The sequence below is a fragment of the Myotis daubentonii genome, chromosome 5 (genome assembly GCF_963259705.1).
Source record: "Myotis daubentonii chromosome 5, mMyoDau2.1, whole genome shotgun sequence".
NCBI lineage: Eukaryota > Metazoa > Chordata > Mammalia > Chiroptera > Vespertilionidae > Myotis > Myotis daubentonii.
This window is the reverse complement of record NC_081844.1, coordinates 78,266,959-78,287,582: the sequence shown is the minus strand read 5'-3', so window position 1 is coordinate 78,287,582 and position 20,624 is coordinate 78,266,959. Positions and strand designations below refer to the sequence as shown.

Genomic DNA, 20,624 nt, shown 5'->3' with positions numbered 1-20,624 from the left:
GAAATATTCAAAGTGATGAATGCCTAGAACCTACAACCAAGATTACTTTATCCAGCAAAGCTATCATTCAGAATTGAAGGTCAGATAAAGAGCTTCACAGATAAGGAAAAGCTAAAGGAGTTCATCACCACCAAACCAGGATTATATGAAATGCTGAAAGGTATCCTTTAAGAAGAGGAAGAAGAAGAAAATGGTAAGATAAAAATTATGAACAACAAATACACATCAACAAGGGAATCTAAGAATCAAGTGAATAAATAATCTGATGAACAGAATGAACTGGTGATTATAATAGAATCAGGGACATAGAAAGGGCATGGACTCACTATTCTTGGGGGGGGAAAGGGGTGTGGGAGATGCGGGAAGAGACTGGACAAAAATTGTGCACCTATGGATGAGGACAGTGGGTGGGGAGTGAGGGCGGAGGGTGGGGTGGGAACTGGAAGGAGGGGAGTTATGGGGGGAAAAAGAGGAACAAATGTAATAATCTGAACAATAAAGATTTAATTAAAAAATTTTAAAAAAAATACAGTTAAAAAAAAGATTTTTAAAAAAAGGAGTTCTAACCATTTGCAACAGCATGGATGGAACTGGAGAGCATTATGCTAAGTGAAATAATCCAGTCAGAGAAAGATAAATATCACATGATCTCACTCATTTATAGAATATAATGAACAACATAAACTGATGAACAAAAACAAATCCAGAGACAGAGAAGCATTGATCAGACTGTCAAACCTCAAAAGAAAGGTAGGGGAGGGTGGGGGTAAGGGAGAGATCAACCAAAGGACTTATATGCAAGCATATAGGCCTAACCAATGGACACAGACAACAGGGAGGGTGAGGGCATGAGTGGGGGTGATGGGGGGTAACATGGAGATAAGGACGCATATGTAATAACTTAATCAATAAAAAAAAAATTTGTATGCATGCAAAAACAAAACAAAACACCTTTTGTCCTCAGGTCATGTGTGTGTGTGTGTGTGTGTGTGTGTATTCTATATGTCCTTATGGGCATTTAAAGTTGCACTTTTCAAGTTAGGTCTTTAATCCAGCCATGTGTGCTGTGAGGTAGGGATTCAATTGTATTTTTCCTCCATATACACAATCAATTGTCCTAATACCACTTAATGAAGTCTACCCTTGCACGGCTCATCTGCAGTGCCATCTGAAGGTACTTGGTCTCCATAAAAGCCAGGATCTGTTTTGGTGTACTCTCTCCTATTCTATTCTATTGGTCTATTTGTCTATCCCTGCATCTTTATCTTGCATTAATTACTAAAGCTTTATCTTAAAAAAAACTAATCTACCAAGCCTCCCTTTTACCTTTCAAAATCACCTTGTTTTTCTTTGTCTTTCATTCTTTTATCTAAATTCTACCATCAACTTTTGACATACCATAAAAAATCCTGCCAGACTTCTTACTGGAATTACACTGATTTTATAGATTAATTGGGGGAAATTACATCTTTAAGAAACTGAGCCTTATTCATGATCTGACATATCTTCCATTTCTTTGTGTCGTCTTTAACAACCTTTATATGTTTTTACTTTTTTTCTCCTTAAAGATCACACAAATCTTTTATTAGATTTGCCTCTAAATACTTTTTATATTTTGTTATTAGGAGTGCTATTTTTTTTGCTGATATATTAAATGAGTTTAATTTTGTTTAGTAATCATATATCCAGCAAACTTGCTAGACTCATTTACTTATTAACTTCATTAGTAATTTTTCAGATTCTTTTAGGATTTCTATGAGAAATCATATCACCTATAAATAATGACAATTTTTTAAAAAACTTTCTAATCCTTAATGCTTTTTATTTTTTCTTATAATATACATTGGCTAAGAGTTTAATATAAATCTTATCAATAATTACTGAATACACCTTTAAAGGGAATACTGCTGAAGTTTCACCACTGAGCCCTAGTCAGTATTCTCAGTGGTTAGAGCACCAGGCCGCACACTGAAGGGCCTCACGTTTGATTCCCAGTCAAGGGCATGTACCTGGGTTGCAGGTTCAATCCCCAGCCTGGTCAGAGCATGTGCCTCCTGCCACATGCCCCAACCAGATCCAGAAATCATACCTGCAACCCATATGTGCCCTTGATGCAGAATCACTTGGGCCAATGCTCTAACTACTGAATCACGCAGGCCAGGCCCCTGTGCCCATTTTTTTAAATTGAATCTTTATTGTTCAGATTACTACAGTTGTTCCTCTTTTTTCCCCCATAGCTCCCCTCCACCCAGTTCCCAACCCACCCTCTGCCCTTTCCCCTTCCCCCACTGTCCTCATCCATAGATGTACAATTTTTGTCCAGTCTCTTCCCGTACCCCCCACACCCCTTTCCCCCAGAGTATTGTCAGTCCAATCCCTTTCTATGCCCCTGATTCTATTATAATCACCAGTTCATTCTGTTCATCAGATTATTTATTCACTTGATTCTTAGATTCCCTTGTTGATGTGTATTTGTTGTTCATAATTTTTATCTTACCATTTTCTTCTTCTTCCTCTTCTTAAAGGATACCTTTCAGCATTTCATATAATCCTGGTTTGGTGGTGATGAACTCCTTTAGCTTTTCCTTATCTGTGAAGCTCTTTATCTGACCTTCAATTCTGAATGATAGCTTTGCTGGATAAAGTAATCTTGGTTGCAGGTTCTTGGCATTCATCACTTTGAATATTTCTTGCCACTCCCTTCTGGCCTGAAAAGTTTCTATTGAGAAATCAGCTGACAATCTTATGGGTACGCCCTTGTAGGTAACTAACTGTTTTTCTCTTGCTGCTTTTAAGATTCTCTCTTTGTCTTTTGCTCTTGGCATTTTAATTATGATGTGTCTTGATGTGGTCCTCTTTGGATTCCTTTTGTTTGGGGTTCTCTGTGTTTCCTGGACTTGGAAGTCTATTTCTTTCACCAGGTGGGGGAAGTTTTCTGTCATTATTTCTTCAAATAGGTTTTCAATATCTTGCTCTCTCTCATCTTCTGGCACCCCTATAATTCTGATGTTGGTACGCTTGAAGCTGTCCCAGAGGCTCCTTACACTATCTTCATATTTTTGGATTCTTTTTGTTTTTTCCGGTTGGGTGTTTTTGGCTTCTTTGTATTTCAAATCTTTGACTTGATTCTTGCTACCCTCTAGTCTCCTGTTGGATCTCTGTATAATATTCTTTATTTCAGTCAGTGTATGCTTAATTTCTAGTTGGTCCTTTTTCATAACCTCGAGGGTCTCACTAGATTTCTTGAGGGTCTCACTAAATTTATCAGCGGTTTCTAGAAAATTCTTGAAAAACCTTAAAAGTGTGGTTTTGGACGAGAGAAACCAAGATGGCAGCATAGGTCAACACCGGAGTTAGCTGCCTCGAACAACCACTTCAAAAATACAACTAAAAGATGGAACGGACATCACCCAGAACCACAGGAAGGCTGGCTGAAGGGAAATTCTTCAACTAGAAGGAAAGAGAACAGCATACGAGACTCAGAGGAGGCGCAGTGCAGAAAATACAAAGGTGCGGAGGTACGCGCGGAGCGGGCTGGCGGCTGAGGGTGCAGTTGTCGTTTTCAATCTGGAGGGAGGCTCAGGCTCGGAGCTCCAGTTCTGGGCGAGTCTCTAGGGACCCAGACTCAAACGGGAGAAGCCGGACTGTCTGGCATCGGTCAGAACACGAGGGCAGCTTTCTCTCCGAGGTTTGCAGCGGTTGCTGGGACTCTGAGAGGCAGAGCCTCTGGGGACGGGACTGAGAGCAGCCATAACTGCTCCCTCCACCTGCCCTGTTGATGCCGTGAGACCCGCCCCGCCCAAGCCCTGCACAGAGCCATTTGCCAGATAGCCTCAGGCAAAGGCTAGATTAGCACCTCCCCAGAGGACAGAAGTTTTCCCACTGCAGAAACAGCTGATTCTCACAGCCAGTTGGCCTGGAGGTCAAATCCCCCAGGTATTAACTACAACAATCAAGGCTTAACTACAACAAGACTGCACACAAAGACCACTAGGGGCTGCACCAAGAAAGCACAAAAAATGCGGAGACAAAGAAACAGGACAAAACTGTCAATGGAGGATATTGAGTTCAGAACCACACTTTTAAGGTCTGTCAAGAGCTGTCTAGAAGCCGCCGATAAACTTAATGAGATCTACAAGAAATCTAATGAGACCCTCAATGTTATGATAAAGAACCAACTAGAAATTAAGCATACACTGACTGAAATAAAGAATATTATACAGACACCCAACAGCACACCAGAGGAGTGCAAGAATCAAGGCAAAGATTTGAAATGCGAAGAAGCAAAAAACACCCAACCGGAAAAGCAAAATGAAAAAAGAATCCAAAAATATGAAGATAGTGTAAGGAGCCTCTGGGACAGCTTCAAGCGTACCAACATCAGAATTATAGGGGTGCCAGAAGATGAGAGAGAGCAAGATATTGAAAACCTATTTGAAGAAATAATGACAGAAAACTTCCCCCACCTGGTGAAAGAAATAGACTTCCAAGTCCAGGAAGCGCAGAGAACCCCAAACAAAAGGAATCCAAAGAGGACCACACCAAGACACATCATAATTAAAATGCCAAGAGCAAATGACAAAGAGAGAATCTTAAAAGCAGCAAGAGAAAGAAACTCAGTTACCTACAAGGGAATACCCATACGACTGTCAGCTGATTTCTCAATAGAAACTTTTCAGGCCAGAAGGGAGTGGCAAGAAATATTCAAAGTGATGAATGCCTAGAACCTACAACCAAGATTACTTTATCCAGCAAAGCTATCATTCAGAATTGAAGGTCAGATAAAGAGCTTCACAGATAAGGAAAAGCTAAATGAGTTCATCACCACCAAACCAGTATTATATGAAATGCTGAAAGGTATCCTTTAAGAAGAGGAAGAAGAAGAAAATGGTAAGATAAAAATTATGAACAACAAATACACATCAACAAGGGAATCTAAGAATCAAGTGAATAAATAATCTGATGAACAGAATGAACTGGTGATTATAATAGAATCAGGGACATAGAAAGGGAATGGACTCACTATTCTTGGGGGGGGAAAGGGGTGTGGGAGATGCGGGAAGAGACTGGACAAAAATTGTGCACCTATGGATGAGGACAGTGGGGGAGTAAGGGCAGACGGTGGGTTGGGAACTGGGTGGAGGGGAGCTATGGGGGGAAAAAAGAGGAACAAATGTAATAATCTGAACAATAAAGATTTAATAAAATAAAAAATAAAAAAAGTGTGGTTTTGGCCGATACCGGTTTGGCTCAGTGGATAGAGCATCGACCTGCGGAATGAAGGGTCCTGGGTTCGATTCCGGTCAGGGGCGTGTGCCTGGGTTGCGGGCACATCCCCAGTGGGAGATGTGCAGGAGGCAGCTGATCGATGTTTCTCTTTCATCAATGTTTCTGACTCTCTATCTCTCTCCCTTCCTCTCTGTAGAAAATCAATAAAATATATTTTTTTTTTAAAAAGTGTGGTTTTGAACTCTATATCCAGTAGTTTGCTTTCCTCCATTTCTGTCATTTGTGACCTGTTTCTTTGTCTCCGCATTTTTTATGCTTCCCTGTGTTGGTAGAGTGGCTTTGTGTGCTAGGTGTCCTATAGGGCCCAGTGGCTCAGCCTCCCCAATTACCTGAGGTGGACACTCTTGGTGCACCTCTTTGTGGGCTTTGTGCACAGTCTTGTTGTAGTTAAGCCTTGCTTGTAGGTATCACTGGGAGGAATTGACCTCCAGGCCAATTGGCTGTGAGAATCAGCTGTGTCTACAGTGGGAGAACTTCTGTGCTGGAGACACCCTTATGGGGCAGGACTTGCTTAGTGGGGCTTTGGTGCTCACTGAGTCTGCCCCCTGAGTGTGTTCCTTATGGATCTGAGGAGTTGTAATCTGGATGGTCCCACTTTGACCACTGAGTACACTGGCTCTTGGATCTCTAAGGAGGTGCTAATTTAGCCTCTGCCTGAGGCTACCCAGCAAGAACTACGGAGAGATCTACAGATTCCTCTTCTTTGGGGTTTGGAGGTGCCCAGATGAGGCCCAGCTGTGAAGCAATGCAAGCTGCTGTGGGGCCTTGGGCCTTCTTTTGTTAGTTCTGGGTCTCTCTGACCCAGCTGCAGTTTCTTAGGTAATTTTAGATTTAGTTGTTAAGTAATTTTAGATTTGCAAAGGGCCAGGCCATTCATATGCAAAAGCCTCTGCCCACAGCTTGGGTGGGGTAGGGTCTCAGGGAATCAACAGGGCAGGCAAACAACTATGGCTGATCCTCAGCCCAGCCCTAAGAGGCCCCAGGTCTCAGTGTCCCGGTAATCGCTGCAAGCACCTCTGAGAGAAAGCCGCTCTCGAGTTCTGCCCGATGCCAGACAGTCCAGTTTCTCCCTGTATGAATCTGGGTCCCAGAGACTCACCGGGAACTGGCATTCAGAGCAGTCGGGAGCTTGTGACTCCCTCCCCATTGAAAAAAACAACCGTGTCCTCAGTTGCCAGCCCTTTCCGCATGCGCCTCTGTACCTCTGCACTTTACTTCCACACCTCCTCTGAGTCTCAGTGTGCTTTTCTCTTTCCTTCTAGTTGTAGAATTTCTAATCAGCCAGCCTTCCTGTGGTTCTGGATGATGTCTGTTTTGTCTTTTAGTTGTATTTTTGAAGTGGTTGTGTGAGGCAGCAATTTCAGGTGTTTACCTATGCTGCCATCTTGGTTTCTCCTGTGCCCATTTTTTTGAATTGGGTTGTTTAGATTGTTGAATTGTAAAAGTTCATTATATATTGTGGATATTAATCCCTTATGAGATATATGATTTGCAAGTATTTTCTCTCATTCTGAGTTATCTTTTCATTCTTGATAGTGTCCTTAGATTCACAAATGTTTTCAATTTTGATGAAGTCTAAATTATCTTTTTTTGTTGTTACCTATTCTCTTGGCGTGTAAGAGTCCATTGCCAAATTCAAGGTCATAAAGATTTACCCCTATGTTGTTTTTTAAAGAGTTCTAGCTTTTATATTTAGGATGTTGATCCATTTTGAGATAATTTTTATACAGGGTGTGAGACAGGGCTTCAACTTTACTCTTTTGTATGTGGATATCAAGTTGTCCCAGCACTATTTGATGAAAAGACAATTTTTCCTCCCAGTGAATGGTCCGGCATCTTGTAAAAAATCAACTGGCCATAGATAGTTGATTTATGTCTAGAATCACAATTCTATCCATAGGTCTTGGTCTATCTTATGCCTATACCATACTGACCTACCACATACATGGTCTAGACTGAATAATTCCCAATATGTACTTGAGAAAAACATATCTTCTTGATGAACTGACCTGTTTCAATACAAAATGTCCTTCTTTGCCTCTTTTAAGAGTTTTTGCCTTAATGTCTATTTTGCCTAATGTTATTATGGCCAACTCAGCTCTCTTTTGGTTTCCTTTTGCATGAGATATTTTTCATTCTTTCACTTTCAACCTATTTATATATTTGGATCTCAAGTGAATATTATTGAGACAGCATATATGTGGACTTTTGGTGATACATTCTGTTTTAATTTCAGTTTAATTAATTTACATTTAAGGTAATTACTAATAAGGAAGAAAATATTTCTGCCATTTTGCTACTTGTTTTATATATGTCACATCTTCAGTGCCTCAGTTCCTCAATATGGCTTTCTTTTGTGTTTGATTTTTTTTTTTTTTGGTATTATATCATTTCATTCCTTTCTCATTTGTTTTCCTGTATATATATATATTTTTTGGTGATTACCCTCAGGACTACAATTAACCTCTTAAATTTATAACCAATCTATTTGAAATTAATACAATCTTAGCTTCAATAATATATAACAACTAAAGAACTGATGCATGAAATTTGTGCACAGGGGGCTGTTGGGGAGGTTCCTCAGCCTGGTCTGTGCCCTCTCACAATCCAGAACTCCTCAGGGATGTCTGACTGCCAGTTTAGGCCCAATCGGGCAGTGGGACATCCCTCTCACAATCCAGAACCACTCGCTCCTAACCACCCATCTGCTCACTCCTTTACTCCTGCCTGCTCGCTCCTTACAACACCGCTGTGCTCACCAGCTGTGGGCCCGGCTTCTGGCTGAGCAGCACTCCCGCTGTGGGAGTGCACTGACCACCAGGGGGCAGCTCCTGCATTGAGCGTCTGCCCCCTGGTGGTCAATGTGCATCATAGCAACCAGTCGTTCTGGTCATTCTGGTCGTTCCGCCTTAATGGTCGCTGGGCTTTTATATGTATAGATTCTGTTCCTAGACAGCTCCATCCCCACCTTTGTTTTTGTTGTCACAAAATACATCTTTATAATTGTGTGCCCATTAATCTATAACTATTGTTTTATGCATTTATATTTTAAACCATGTAGGAAAAAAGTCACAAACCCAAAATACAATAATACTGGCTTTTACATTTACCTATATAATTACTCTTATCAGTGTTCTTTATTCCTTCATATAGCTTAAGTTACTATCTAGTTACATTTCAACCTAGAGAGCTATCTTTACCATTCCTTGTAGAACAGGTCCACTAGCAACAAACTCCTTCCGCTTTTGTTTAAATAGGAATGTTCTGATTTTTTCTTCATTTTTGAAGGACAGTTTTGCTGGATATAAAATTCTTTTTTTCCGCATTTTTTTTTCTTTTTTTATTGTTTAAAGTATTACAAATAGTAGTACATGTCTTTTTTTTCCCAATTGACCTTCCCCCAGCCTCCCCTACCCCGTCACATGCCCTCACCCCCCTCCCAGTGTCTTGTGTCCATTGGTTAGGCTTATATTCATGCATACAAGTCCTTTGGTTGATCTCTTACCTCCCCCTGCTCCCCAACCCTCCCCAGCCTTCCTGCTGTTGTTTGACAGTCTGTTCGACGCTTCTCTGCCTATCTATTTTTGTTCATCAGTTTATAATGTTCTTTATTATCCATAAATGAGTGAGATCATGTGGTATTTTTCTTTCACTGACTGGCTTATTTCACTTAGCATAATGCTCTCCAGTTCCATCCATGCTGTTGCAAATGGTAAGAATTCCTTCTTTTTCATAGCAGCATAGTATTCCATTGTGTAGATGTACCACAGTTTTCTAATCCACTCATCTGCTGATGGGCACTTAGGCTGTTTCCAAATCTTAGCTATTGTAAACTGTGCTGTTATGAACATAGGGGTGCATATATCCGTTCTGATTGGTGTTTCTGTTTTCTTGGGATATATTCCTAGAAGTGGTATTACTAGGTCAAATGGCAGTTCCATTTTTAATTTTTTGAGGAAACACCATACTGTTTTCAACAGTGGCTGCACCAGTCTGCATTCCCACCAGCAGTGAAGGAGGGTTCCTTTTTCTCCACATCCTCTCCAGCACTTGTCATCTGTTGATTTGTTGATGATAGTCACTCTGACAGGTGTAAGGTTACCTCATTGTTGTTTTGATTTGCATCTCTCAAATGATTAGTGACTTTGAGCATGTTCTCATATGTCTCTTGGCTTTCTGTATGTCCTCTTTCGAAAAGTGTCTATTTAGGTCATTTGTGCATTTTTTGATTGGGTTGTTTATCTTCCTTTTGTTAAGTTGTATAAGTTCCCTGTAAATGTTGGAGATTAAACCCTTATTGGAGATAATATTGGCAAATATGTTCTCCCATGCAGTGGGCTGTCTTGTTTTGTTGATGGTTTCTTTTGCTGTGCAAAAGCTTTTTATTTTGATAAAGTCCCATTTGTTTATTTTCTCCTTAGTTTCCATTGTCTTAGGAGCTGTATCGTTAAATATATTGCTACGACAAATGTCTGCTATTTTGCTGCCTATGACTTCTTCTAAGATTTTTATGGTTTCCCATCTTATGTTTAAGTCCTTTATCCATTTTGAGTTTATTTTCGTGTATGCTGTAAGTTGGTGGTCTAGTTTCATTTTTTTGCAAGTATCTGTCCAGTTTTCCCAACACCATTTATTGAAGAAACTGTCTTGACTCCATTGCATGGTCTTGCCTCCTTTGTCAAATATTAATTGCACATAATGGCTTGCATCGATTTCTGGGTTCTCTGTCCTGTTCCACTGGTCTATATGTCTGTTCTTGTGCCAGTACCAGACAATTCTGAGAACAATGGCTTTGTAGTATAGCTTGATATCTGGTATTGTGCTCCCTCCAACATTGTTCTTCTTTCTCAAGATTGCTGCAGCTATTCGGGGTCTTTTTTTATTCCAGATGAATTTTTGGAGAATTTGTTCTATGTCTTTGAAGTATGGCATTGGTATTTTAATGGGGATTGTATTGAATTTATAGATTGCTTTGGGTAGTATGGACATTTTAATGATGTTGATTCTACCAATCCATGAACATAGTATATTCTTCCATTTGTTCATGTCTTCCTCTATCTCTTTTTTCAGCATTCTGAAATTTTCTGAGTACAGGTCCTTTATCTCCTTGGTTAAGTTTATTCCTAGGTATCTTAATTTTTTTGTTGTAATGGTAAATTGGATTGCTTTTTTAATTTCTCTTTCTGTGAGTTCATTATTGGTGTATAGAAAAGCCATAGACTTCTGGGTGTTAATTTTATATATGGATATAAAATTCTTAATTGACAATATTTTTCCTGCAGTATTTTAAATATGTCATTTCATTGCCTTCTGACCTCCAGAGTTTCTGAGAATTCAGTTACTAATCTCATTGAAGATTCCCTGTATGTGACAAGTTGCTTCTTACTGCTTCCTCTGCCACCAAAGCTAATACTATACAATTGTGGCTCTTTGTAAGGATACCTTGTTAACTAGTTTTGATGCAAATGCTGCCCATGGGTTTTTGCTTTTGCTATTTGGTTGCTCTATCTTTTCTAAGAGGGGATTCAGGGAAATTAAAAAACCATGGCACCACTGTCACCATCTTCCTAGATTTTAGAGCATATTTTAAAAGCCCTTAGAATTTTTCTACAGAAAATTTTCTTTAACAAAATACCTTAAAAACTGTATTAACATTTTCAGAATTAAAACAGGTGAAATAGAAAGAAAAAAAAGGATCATTTGGTCTGCTTACCTCAAAAACTCTGAAAAACCTGTATCTTGTTTTATAATCAGTCCATAAGACCACCAAAAAAGCATTCATTGAGATGGTGCTAATCATAATTATCTTAAACAGATTACTCGTTATGACTCTCTTCACAAATGCCTGACACTGAGTATCTTTCCTCCTGTCAAAAAGTTGAATAAGAGGTATGATTATCTCACAACACAGCAAGATCCCCAAAGAATAAATAGTTTTTTGTAGGGACTAGAGCAGTGATGGCGAACCTATGACACGCATGTCAGAGGTGACACGTGAATTCATTTTTTTGGTTGATTTTTCTTTGTTAAATGGCATTTAAATATATAAAATAAATATCAAAAATATAAGTCTTTGTTTTACTATGGTTGCAAATATCAAAAAATTTCTATATGTGACACAGCACCAGAGTTAAGTTAGGGTTTTTCAAAATGCTGACACACCGAGCTCAAAAGGTTCGCCATCACTGGATTAGAGTTTACTTTCCCCCTTCTGTGAATATAAGTTTATATATACTTTAAAATTGCAATGAAATACTGACTGAATGTCCATTGAAATATGTATGATGATCATTATCCTCATTCAGTTTCTCAGTTCTTTCTCTCTGGACCTCTGAAACAGAATAGTAACCACTTCTTCTCAAACAAACAAAGCATCATCATTATTTACTCATCTGACAAATTTTTATTGAGTTCCTACTACATGCCAGACATTACAGTGGGCACTGGAGGTATAAAATGAGCAAAACTAAATACTGTCAGTCTAGTAAGGAAAACAGGTAATAATCAAATAATCACCCAGACCGGTGCTTACAAATCAATGAAAATACAAATGCCAATAAACTTTCCCCAAAATGTTCAGCAGCACTACTAATCAGGGAGATGGAAAATAAGTAAAACCATTCTTTTTGTTTATAAAATTAGCAAAGTCTTAAACATGATAATATTTAATGCTGGCAAGAGTATAGTGTGTTGGAGCATTCTCATAAACTGCCAGGGGAAATGTAAATTCATACTTTTCTGGAAAGCCTTAGAACTGTTCCTATCCTTTGACCCAAGGAATCTACCCCAAAAGAATACAATCTGACAAGAGAATACAAACAGTGACGGGGGCCAAGTGTGTTTATCCCAGCATTACTCACAGTAGTGAGAACTTAGACATGATTTAAAAGTCTAACAAAAAGAACTGGTTAAGTAAATCATAGCACATCCATCTCAGGAAATATTATACAGATACTAAAATATGTCTATCCATTTTTCATGGTTTAGAAAAATGTTTATGATCCATTGGGTAGCAAAACACAAAAACAGCCCTTGCTGGGTAGCTCAATTGGTTAGAGTGTTGTCCCAATACACCAAGGTTGCAGGTTTGATCCCCGGTCAGGGCACATACAAGATTCAACCAATGAATGCATAAATAAGTAAAACAACAAGACGATTCCATCTCTCTCTCTCTCTCTCTCTCTCTCTCTCTCTCTCTCTCTCTCTCTCCTCCCTCCCTCTCCCTCTCTCTCTCAAATCAATAAAAAAAATTTAACACGAAAACAAAATAAGATATAAAATTCTCTACTCAAAATTATCACAACTGTACAAAAATGAGTAGAAGAAAACTTGGCAGGAAATATGCCAAAATGTTGATAGTGGTGAGATTGGAGGTGATTCTTATTCCTGTTTGTTTATATTTACCTGTGCTTTGCAATTTTTCTCTAAGAGTGTAACTTTTTTTCCATTAAATATAACAAATGAACACATTCTCACACAGTAAAAAAAAAAAAAAATACAGAATGTATATACTTTTATATTGTATAAAAACAAGATATTCAATTTATTTGATTTGAGATAGGGTCAATTATCCAAAAAAAAAAGGCATTCAAATTATCTAACACAGTAGTTAACAAAAAAAAGACAAAATGAAGTCAAACTACTCATTTAGTCTACAGGCCAAATAAGAGCATGACTGAATATTTGACCCAACCAGCCAGTCGTGATACTAAAGCCAACGAAGTAAAATGTTTGGCTGAGCCTTCATAATACCTCACCAGAGAAACCAGGTTATCGAGGACGTGCATCTCAATCTAAGAAATGGATGAGTGCCTGTGGGGAAAGGCTGATAGCACTGGCACCCTGCTACCACTGCTACTGCACATTTCTTAATAAGCAATAGAAATAGAGAATATTTACTGAAATGTCCTGATTCTTTCCCAGAACATCGATGCATTATCCAACAGGGTACTGGGAATGATCCTTGGGCGGGTATGATGTCGAGACATTTTCCCAATGTTCAATTTTTATTCCTCGCTTTTGTCGTCTAACAGGAAATCTCTGCTTAGGGATTTCCTCGGCATCTAGATTCCAACGACCTCAGAGAAGGATCCACGAGGAGAATCTTTGCTTTATGAGGTCATTCTTGGGCATTCTAATACATGACTAGTCCACAGGCCCCTGCAGGGGCAAGCTCCCCAGACGATCTATGCACAGATCCTCTCTTCCCAAGGAGACTGTGCACCTCAGTTCAGCAAAAACAGTTGTGAGCACACTGCAACTGTGAAGTTCCAGGCTAAAACTGGGAGCCGGAGATAGGCCAGATGAAAACCTCTTCTTCTTCACCAAGTACTCTGATCTGACAGACTAAGGTTCTTAGTACTATGTTCCAATAAGTAGGGGTTATAGACGAGTGGAAAGCAAGGGGTTCTAAGAGCAAGTGCACAGCACTGGAAACACCTGGAAGGGCAAGGAAAGGTTTTGATAGGTTTGGAGCTAGAACATAAGAAACAGACGCTAAGTGGGGGCATGGAATGTACGCATATGAACCATCTAGACTAGAGTGTAAGGGATGAGCCCATGGGGAGATGTTTGAGGTACAAGAGCAACAGAATTTTTTGCTCTGTTCAATTCTTGGGATTAATATATTTCCCTTGCTTGCCTTCTCCTATCATCTTTGGTTTTTAAAGCAAATCAAGACAAAGGGATCTGGGTAGCCCTATTGTATTAAATCTTCAGTGGCTCAATGAGTCAAATTCCTGGAAACCTAAGTTCTTGGGCCACAAGAAAAGGAGGTGACCACCCACCACCTCCGCTGTCCCGGGTATTCTAAAACAAGTATATATGACCATTCCTTGTAGAAAAGTACTCTTGTAGGCAACCCATCCTATTTACTCAATTTTTCCGCTTAAAATCATCAACAGTCAGCCCTAGTCAGTTTGGCTCAGTGAACAGAGCATCAGCCTGCAGACCAAAGGGTCCCGGGTTCAATTCCAGTCATGGTCATGTACCTTGTCCGGACCCTGGTTGGAGCATGTGCGGGAGGCAACCAATCAATGTGTTTCTCTCACATCAATGTTTCTCTCTGCCTTTCCCTCTTTTACACTTTAAAAGATCAGTGAAAAAATATCCTTAGGTGAAGATGAACAAAACAACAAAAAATCAGCAACAATCAAGTTTTAAGACTCACTTTGATTAATGTCCCAAGATTCAAACTTTAGTCTCATCTTTACAGTTTACACTCTCTCCCTCAGGAATCAGCTCCTTCTATACCTCTTACTGCCTCCTTTGGTCATATGCCCCCTAATGCCTTCTGGGCTCCAGCCTAACATCCCCACAGTGGATTCCTAGAGCAGTTGCTCAGAGACTGAATCAGGTCTGTCTCCACCTGCCCCAATACATCAATGTGCCAAATCCCATTGGGGGCATATAGATAGCCCTCAGTGAGTGTGTGCTATATGAATATACAAATGAATGGCACCAAGGATCCTAGGCTCACTCAAGTAGCTGAGCATAGTGGAATTCCATCTCCAGGAACCCCAGCTGTACACTTTTATGCCTTCCTTTTTTCAGCACCAGAGCCATGGAGAAATGAAGAAGAGAATAAGAATGTAAAGAATTCCTCATGATGCCTGGAGGGGTGAGGAGTGATGGCCCTCTGAGAGTAGCAGAGAAGGGCCCGGTTGTCCTTAGTGCACTGCTTCCATCAGAAAATCTCTGCTGAGGGATTTCCTCGGCATCCACAGCTAAATGTGGCTCTGACGTCACTGATGAAGACATGTCACCTGGGACTGGAACTCCAGCTGGTGAACGGAGTCAGAGGTGACAAGCTTATCTGGGTTCACTGAAATCACCCAGACCTTCTCATGGACACGTGGGCATCCTGGGATGAGAAGCCGAAGGGGGGCCTCTTCTGCCCTTCAGCGGCAACTCACACTCTGCCCGACGTGGGCAGCACCACCTCAGCTTCACACAGCAGGGAAAGTCAGCAGTTAGCAGGCATGGCAGCTTGGTGACTCAAGTCTTTTGGCCAAGAGGCATTCCTTTACTCGTCCCGGTATCTGCCACTGAAACACAAATCTCACATATTAAAGTCAAGCTCTATTTCAGCTCTTGCTGCTCTATAGGAAACTTTACAAAACTGGAAGTTACAGAGTTCAACCAGTATATTTTTGAATGCTAAATTAGACAGTATAAAGACTGCTTCATGCCAACACTAGGAGCCCCAATCCTATATAATACAACCCTAATAGCAAATCGACCAAAAGGTGGAATGAACAGTGGAACAACCGGTCACCATGATGCGCCCTGACCACCAGGGGGCAAACAACACAGGAGCTGCCCCCGGTGGTCAGTGCACTCCCGCAGAACCCAGGCTCACGGCTGGTGAGTGCAGCAGTGGTGGCAGGAGCCTCTCTCACCTCCACGGCAGCGCTAATCAAGCTGAGCAGAAAGGAGCAGCAAGCAGGTGAGCAGTAAGGAGCGAGGGGTCCTGGAATGCGAGAGGGCACATCTGGGCTGAAACGCGCCCCCCTCCCCCCGTGCATGAATTTCATGCACCAGGCCTCTAGTACTTTAATAATAAAGTTCAGGTTTGTGTTAAAAAAATATACATGCTGCTGCTTTTTGTCTAGAACAAAGACATAAAAACCATGTCTAGTCTATGTATCCAAATATTTCCTAAATCTTTTTAATGTCAGAAAGTAACCATTATGAAAAGAAGGTTCATTTCAGGCTGGCCCTGGTTTGTTACATTGAAGGGGTCATAGGTCATATCTATTTAACTCTTCTCTATTCTAGTGATCATTTAGAAAGAAAATGGAAGAAAACCAAAACTTACCACATCAGAGACACCAGTGCCATCACACCAAGATTTGGAACAGAAGGAAACTTGGGGGCCTCCAACCTTGGCAATGTCCTTTCAAGTTGAAATGTCAGTTACTTGAAGCAAGTCTGGGGATTCATTCTGTTACAATTTACTACAATGAGTATTTCCATAGACTTATTGTAGGACCTTTGATTCTCTATAGTATAAGTTTGTGAGTTCAAGCAGATGTGATACCCTTAACATGAACCTTATGTCAATCCTCCATGTAGATGCTAATTAGTAGCTGCATTCTCAAGTCTTCACCATTGCAATTATGAGCCATATCCTGCTTTCTCTAGTGTGCTATATAGGTGTATGTTAACAGCCACTGAGTTTAGCCTCTCAGACTTACATTCAAAATAGGAAAAGGTTTCCATTCAGGGTACAGTGAAACAAGTTAAATTATAGCACAAGAGAACAAACAAATCCAGAAGGTGGAATATTCTACAGGATCCCTGACCCCGTTTTTGCAATAGTCAATGACATGGGGAAGGGGGGAGGGGAAAACAGAGGGGAATTTTCTTGCTCTAGATCAGCGGTTCTCAACCTGTGGGTCGCGATCCCTTTGGGGTTTGAACGACCCTTTCACAGGGGTCGCCTAAGACCATCGGAAAATACATATATAATTACATATTGTTTTTGTGATTAATCACTATGCTTTATGTTCAGTTTGTAACAATGAAAATACATCCTGCATATCAGATATTTACATTACGATTCATAAAAGTAGCAAAATTACAGTTATGAAGTAGCAACGAAAATCATTTTATGGTTGGGGGTCACCACAACACGAGGAACTGTATTAAAGGGTCGCGGCATTAGGAAGGTTGAGAACCACTGCTCTAGACTGAAAGATTAAGAAAACACAACCAGATGTGGTGGGTGGACTTCATGTGGATCCTGATTAGAACAAAATTACTGTCCAACCACATTTTTTACCTTCAGGGCAATTGATTTTGCCCGGGTATTAGGTAATACCAAGAAATCATGGTTTATTGTTAGGTGTGATAATGGCATTCTGGTTAATATAAGAAAATTACCCTATTTTCTAGAGATATTCACTGAAGGATGTGGGGGCAAAATGAAATGCTATCAGGGAAATACTTTAGCAAAGAAGAAGGAAATGAGGGATTATATGAAGTATCTGGGGCAAAATATTGGTAATTGCTAAATCTACATGATCAGTACATAAGGGTTCAATTTACTATTCACTTTTTAAAAATTAAATTTACTGGGGTAACATTAGTTAATACAGTCATGTGGGTTTCTATGTTACAAGTTCTGTATATTGCATTGCGTGCCCACCACCCAAAGATTTGACCCAAAGTCAAATCTTCTCCCATCACCATACATTAGGCAGTATTATTCACTCTTAAAATATTTTTTCATGTTTAAAAACTCATGTAAAAAAATTGAAGTACTGAACTAAAATATTTGGTAATAAAACATAAAAGTTCCTCAAAATCTATAAATAAGAGTTTATAAAAACACACAGCTTTGCCTTTTCCTCTAAAGAATTTTAAGAAGCATAAGTTCTAGCACCCAGGCTCTGGGAACCCGGCAGCACAGAGTCTGGGTGGCCTTCTTTTTCTCCCTTCCTTGCACACTCCATATCCACAGGGCAAACTGTGCCTGCCTCTCCCAGGCCAACAGAACCAGCCAGGAATTAGCTTCAGAGAGCTCAGCCTCCTTGTCATGTTCCTATTGAGTTTCTCAAATTGGAGGCTGGGGAAGGGTGGGGAGGGGAAGGTTTGCTTGTTGTAATGCAGAGTGAATTTTCTGGCCTCTAAAGTGAGGTGGGTTTCAAAGATGATTCCTATTAAATCCTCCCACAATAATGCTTCGAGAGATTGACACGTGTTCCTTGGATGAATATATAGGTATACATTCTTTTAATCTACATTCTAAGCTCATTAATAAGTACATTTCTGAGTTCCTTCAAAGAATGCTTATTGCAATTTTTAAATAATAGATTACTTTATATTCCATTTTACTCCTGTCAGTAAAACAAGGAGTAAATAGAGTTCATTACTGGATAATACCCAAGTAATTTCTAGCTCAACGGCTATGAACCTTCAGTTCAGAGGTCAGAGGTTCTGGAAGCTATGGACAAAACACTTGTCCTCTTCCTTCAACTGCCTGCCTGAAAAGTAAGAATAAAATACAAGACAGCTCACCCAATTTTTGTGACTTTGTAAATCTAATTAATAATAGCAGCTAAAGAATCAATTTTAACTTCATAAGAATTGTTACAGATGGTTACAACCCTTTACCTACAGAGTGTATCATTCTTTTTCTACCTTACAACTATTCTCTAACACAATGCATTTGTAAAGTCAACATAATCACTTGAATTTCCAGGTTATAAAATGTATGAATGCTCCTCCATCCCAATTTCTGGTCTTTAAAAATGATACTTCTCTTTTTCAATACTGTATTATTAATACAATTACCTCGGTTGGTGTGCCTTATATATGTGACTTAGATATAATGAAAAATACCTCAGGCTCAAATTTAAATCATTTTGTATTTAAGCAATGATTTTACAAAATGTGGTAGAAAGGTGAACTAAATTTTCAGCTTAATTTGTTCATGTAAATCACCCTCAAAGTACATTACACCTAAGATGTGTATAAGATTTTACAAGCATTTTGAAAGAAATCACAAAGCAGCAGCTGCTTTTTCAATAAACTTGGCCAGTTTCACGTCTCTTTTGGTCAGTTGACCACAGTCGTGCGAGGTGAGAGTTATCTGGACCTAAGAAAGAAAGAAGTAGTTTTTAAAACCCTGACCTGCGATTTGTGGTATTCTGCTTTCATGGTTCAGAAATCAATCTATTATGCAACATTCATATTTAAGAACTGGTCAGAGTAAATTGTTTAGAAAACATGAGTAAATAGGACATTTCCAAACCCAGTAAACTCCAGGGGCACAGTCAGCTTCAGGCTGGCCCCAGCAGCTGCCCGGGGATGAGAAGGTTCTCTCATATGACGGGCAATTCAGCTGCCAGAATCTCAAATTTTGTCTCTTGAAAAAAAAAAAGAGAGAGAGAGAGAGAGACTGAGATTTCATTTGAACTCCCATTACTTTAATTATACCCACTATTTTCAGGACGTTGAGAAAAACCAAGCTATCAAGGGTAATACCTTTGCAACATTAAAAAAGCCCATTTCCAAATTAGGAAAGTGAGGTGGGTGTGGGATGAAAGAATAGACTCTTGCTTCTTTGCAAATCAATGAAAAGGCAAAAGCAAAGTTATGGGCTAGGAGAGGCAACCATGAAAGAAAAGTGTATCCTGGTACCTACATGCTCTCAATTATTCCAATAAATCACAAAAATATGAAATTTTCTCTTTATTTAAAGAGGACTTTCAAAGAGAAAAAAGAACCCCAGAAAAAACTAGATAAATTCTAAATGGTATGACCATAGGCAAGGACACTTTTTGAGGGGTATTCTTCTCACTATGCCCCTTTAAAATTAATTGATGAAATCTTTTCAGTCTGCTGTTTGTCTTAAGAAGGTCAGTTTCCACTGCAGAAACAGCATTTAATAAATAGTTATTATTTAAAGAACAGCTTTTGAGCAAATTTACCTCGAGATATTTACTTCTGATTTTTTCAATAATTTACCTTAATAGGGTTTAACATTTTATCTGCATGGCTGATATTCAAGTTTAATTCAGGAGCCTAATATGGCCCAACTTTCATATTAGTTTCAACAGAAGACAAACATGAAAATAAAGGGCTTAGTCACGGTTCTCTTGAGCAGATCTGAAAATTAGTTACTAAATTGCAATAATACACAGGGGTTCTGAGAAAAAAAAAAAGAATACTTTCCTAAACACAATGACATTTAGCTGTACAGGAAGACAAGGAAGAAAGAGGTTTCCTAAACTCCATAATTCAGGTGATCCCAAAATAAGGCAATTTCATTACCTTGTTATAGGCATTGAACCATTCCGGGTGATGATTCATCTTCTCTGCTTGTAGAGCAACTCGAGACATAAAGCCAAAGGCCTGCATAAGATGAAGTCGAAAGTGATTACTGGCACTGCCCTCTGCCCTGGACCTGAGAGAGACCCCAGAGCAATCCAACCAGATAAAGACATGGCTAGGGTCCTGAGGGAAGCCTGGAGAAACCAAATATGAAAGGGACTGCTCTCGGCAGAGCTGGGTAACAGTGTAGCAGGACCATGACCTGCTGCTCGATGGTGAAAACAATCAGGCTCAAATAAACAAAGCAGGAAATTGGTCTCACCCAGTGACCTGTCTGGACTGTTTAATTGTCCTCAGGACTAGACTCTCCAAAATAGCCCGGGAATAATTTCCCTTTAACCAGTGCCCTGGACCCCAACTCTTAGGAGCCACTTTTCTGGCAGCACTGCTCTTCTGTTTTTAGTGACTGGGCTGTTAACAAGGTATCAACCTCAGGACTATGGAAGAATGTCTTTTGAGTGTGTCTTAAACCCGAAGCACTGACAGAAATGAAC

The 20,624-nt window shown here is 39.8% G+C and overlaps 2 protein-coding genes across 7 annotated transcripts in view; both read right to left on the bottom strand.

Moving 5' to 3' along the window:
- Positions 1-18,505, bottom strand: part of CATSPER3 (cation channel sperm associated 3) — a 36,671-nt gene extending 18,166 nt beyond the window's left edge. The window contains exons 1-3 of the mRNA XM_059698421.1: positions 16,109-18,505; positions 13,189-15,335; positions 11,003-11,156 (exon numbers count right to left, since the gene is read on the bottom strand). Coding sequence (XP_059554404.1) covers positions 11,003-11,156; positions 13,189-13,277 — 243 coding nt within the window. The 5' untranslated portion in view covers positions 13,278-15,335; positions 16,109-18,505. The remainder of the gene's footprint in view (positions 1-11,002; positions 11,157-13,188; positions 15,336-16,108) is intronic.
- A 138-nt stretch (positions 18,506-18,643) lies between these two features.
- PCBD2 (pterin-4 alpha-carbinolamine dehydratase 2) overlaps positions 18,644-20,624 on the bottom strand; it is a 61,636-nt gene continuing 59,655 nt past the window's right edge. For all 6 annotated transcript variants that reach the window (XM_059698415.1, XM_059698414.1, XM_059698419.1 and 3 more), the window contains 2 exons: positions 20,071-20,151; positions 18,644-18,892 (listed from right to left, as the gene is read on the bottom strand). In XM_059698415.1, the coding sequence (XP_059554398.1) occupies positions 18,797-18,892; positions 20,071-20,151 (177 nt within the window). In that variant the 3' untranslated portion in view covers positions 18,644-18,796. The remainder of the gene's footprint in view (positions 18,893-20,070; positions 20,152-20,624) is intronic.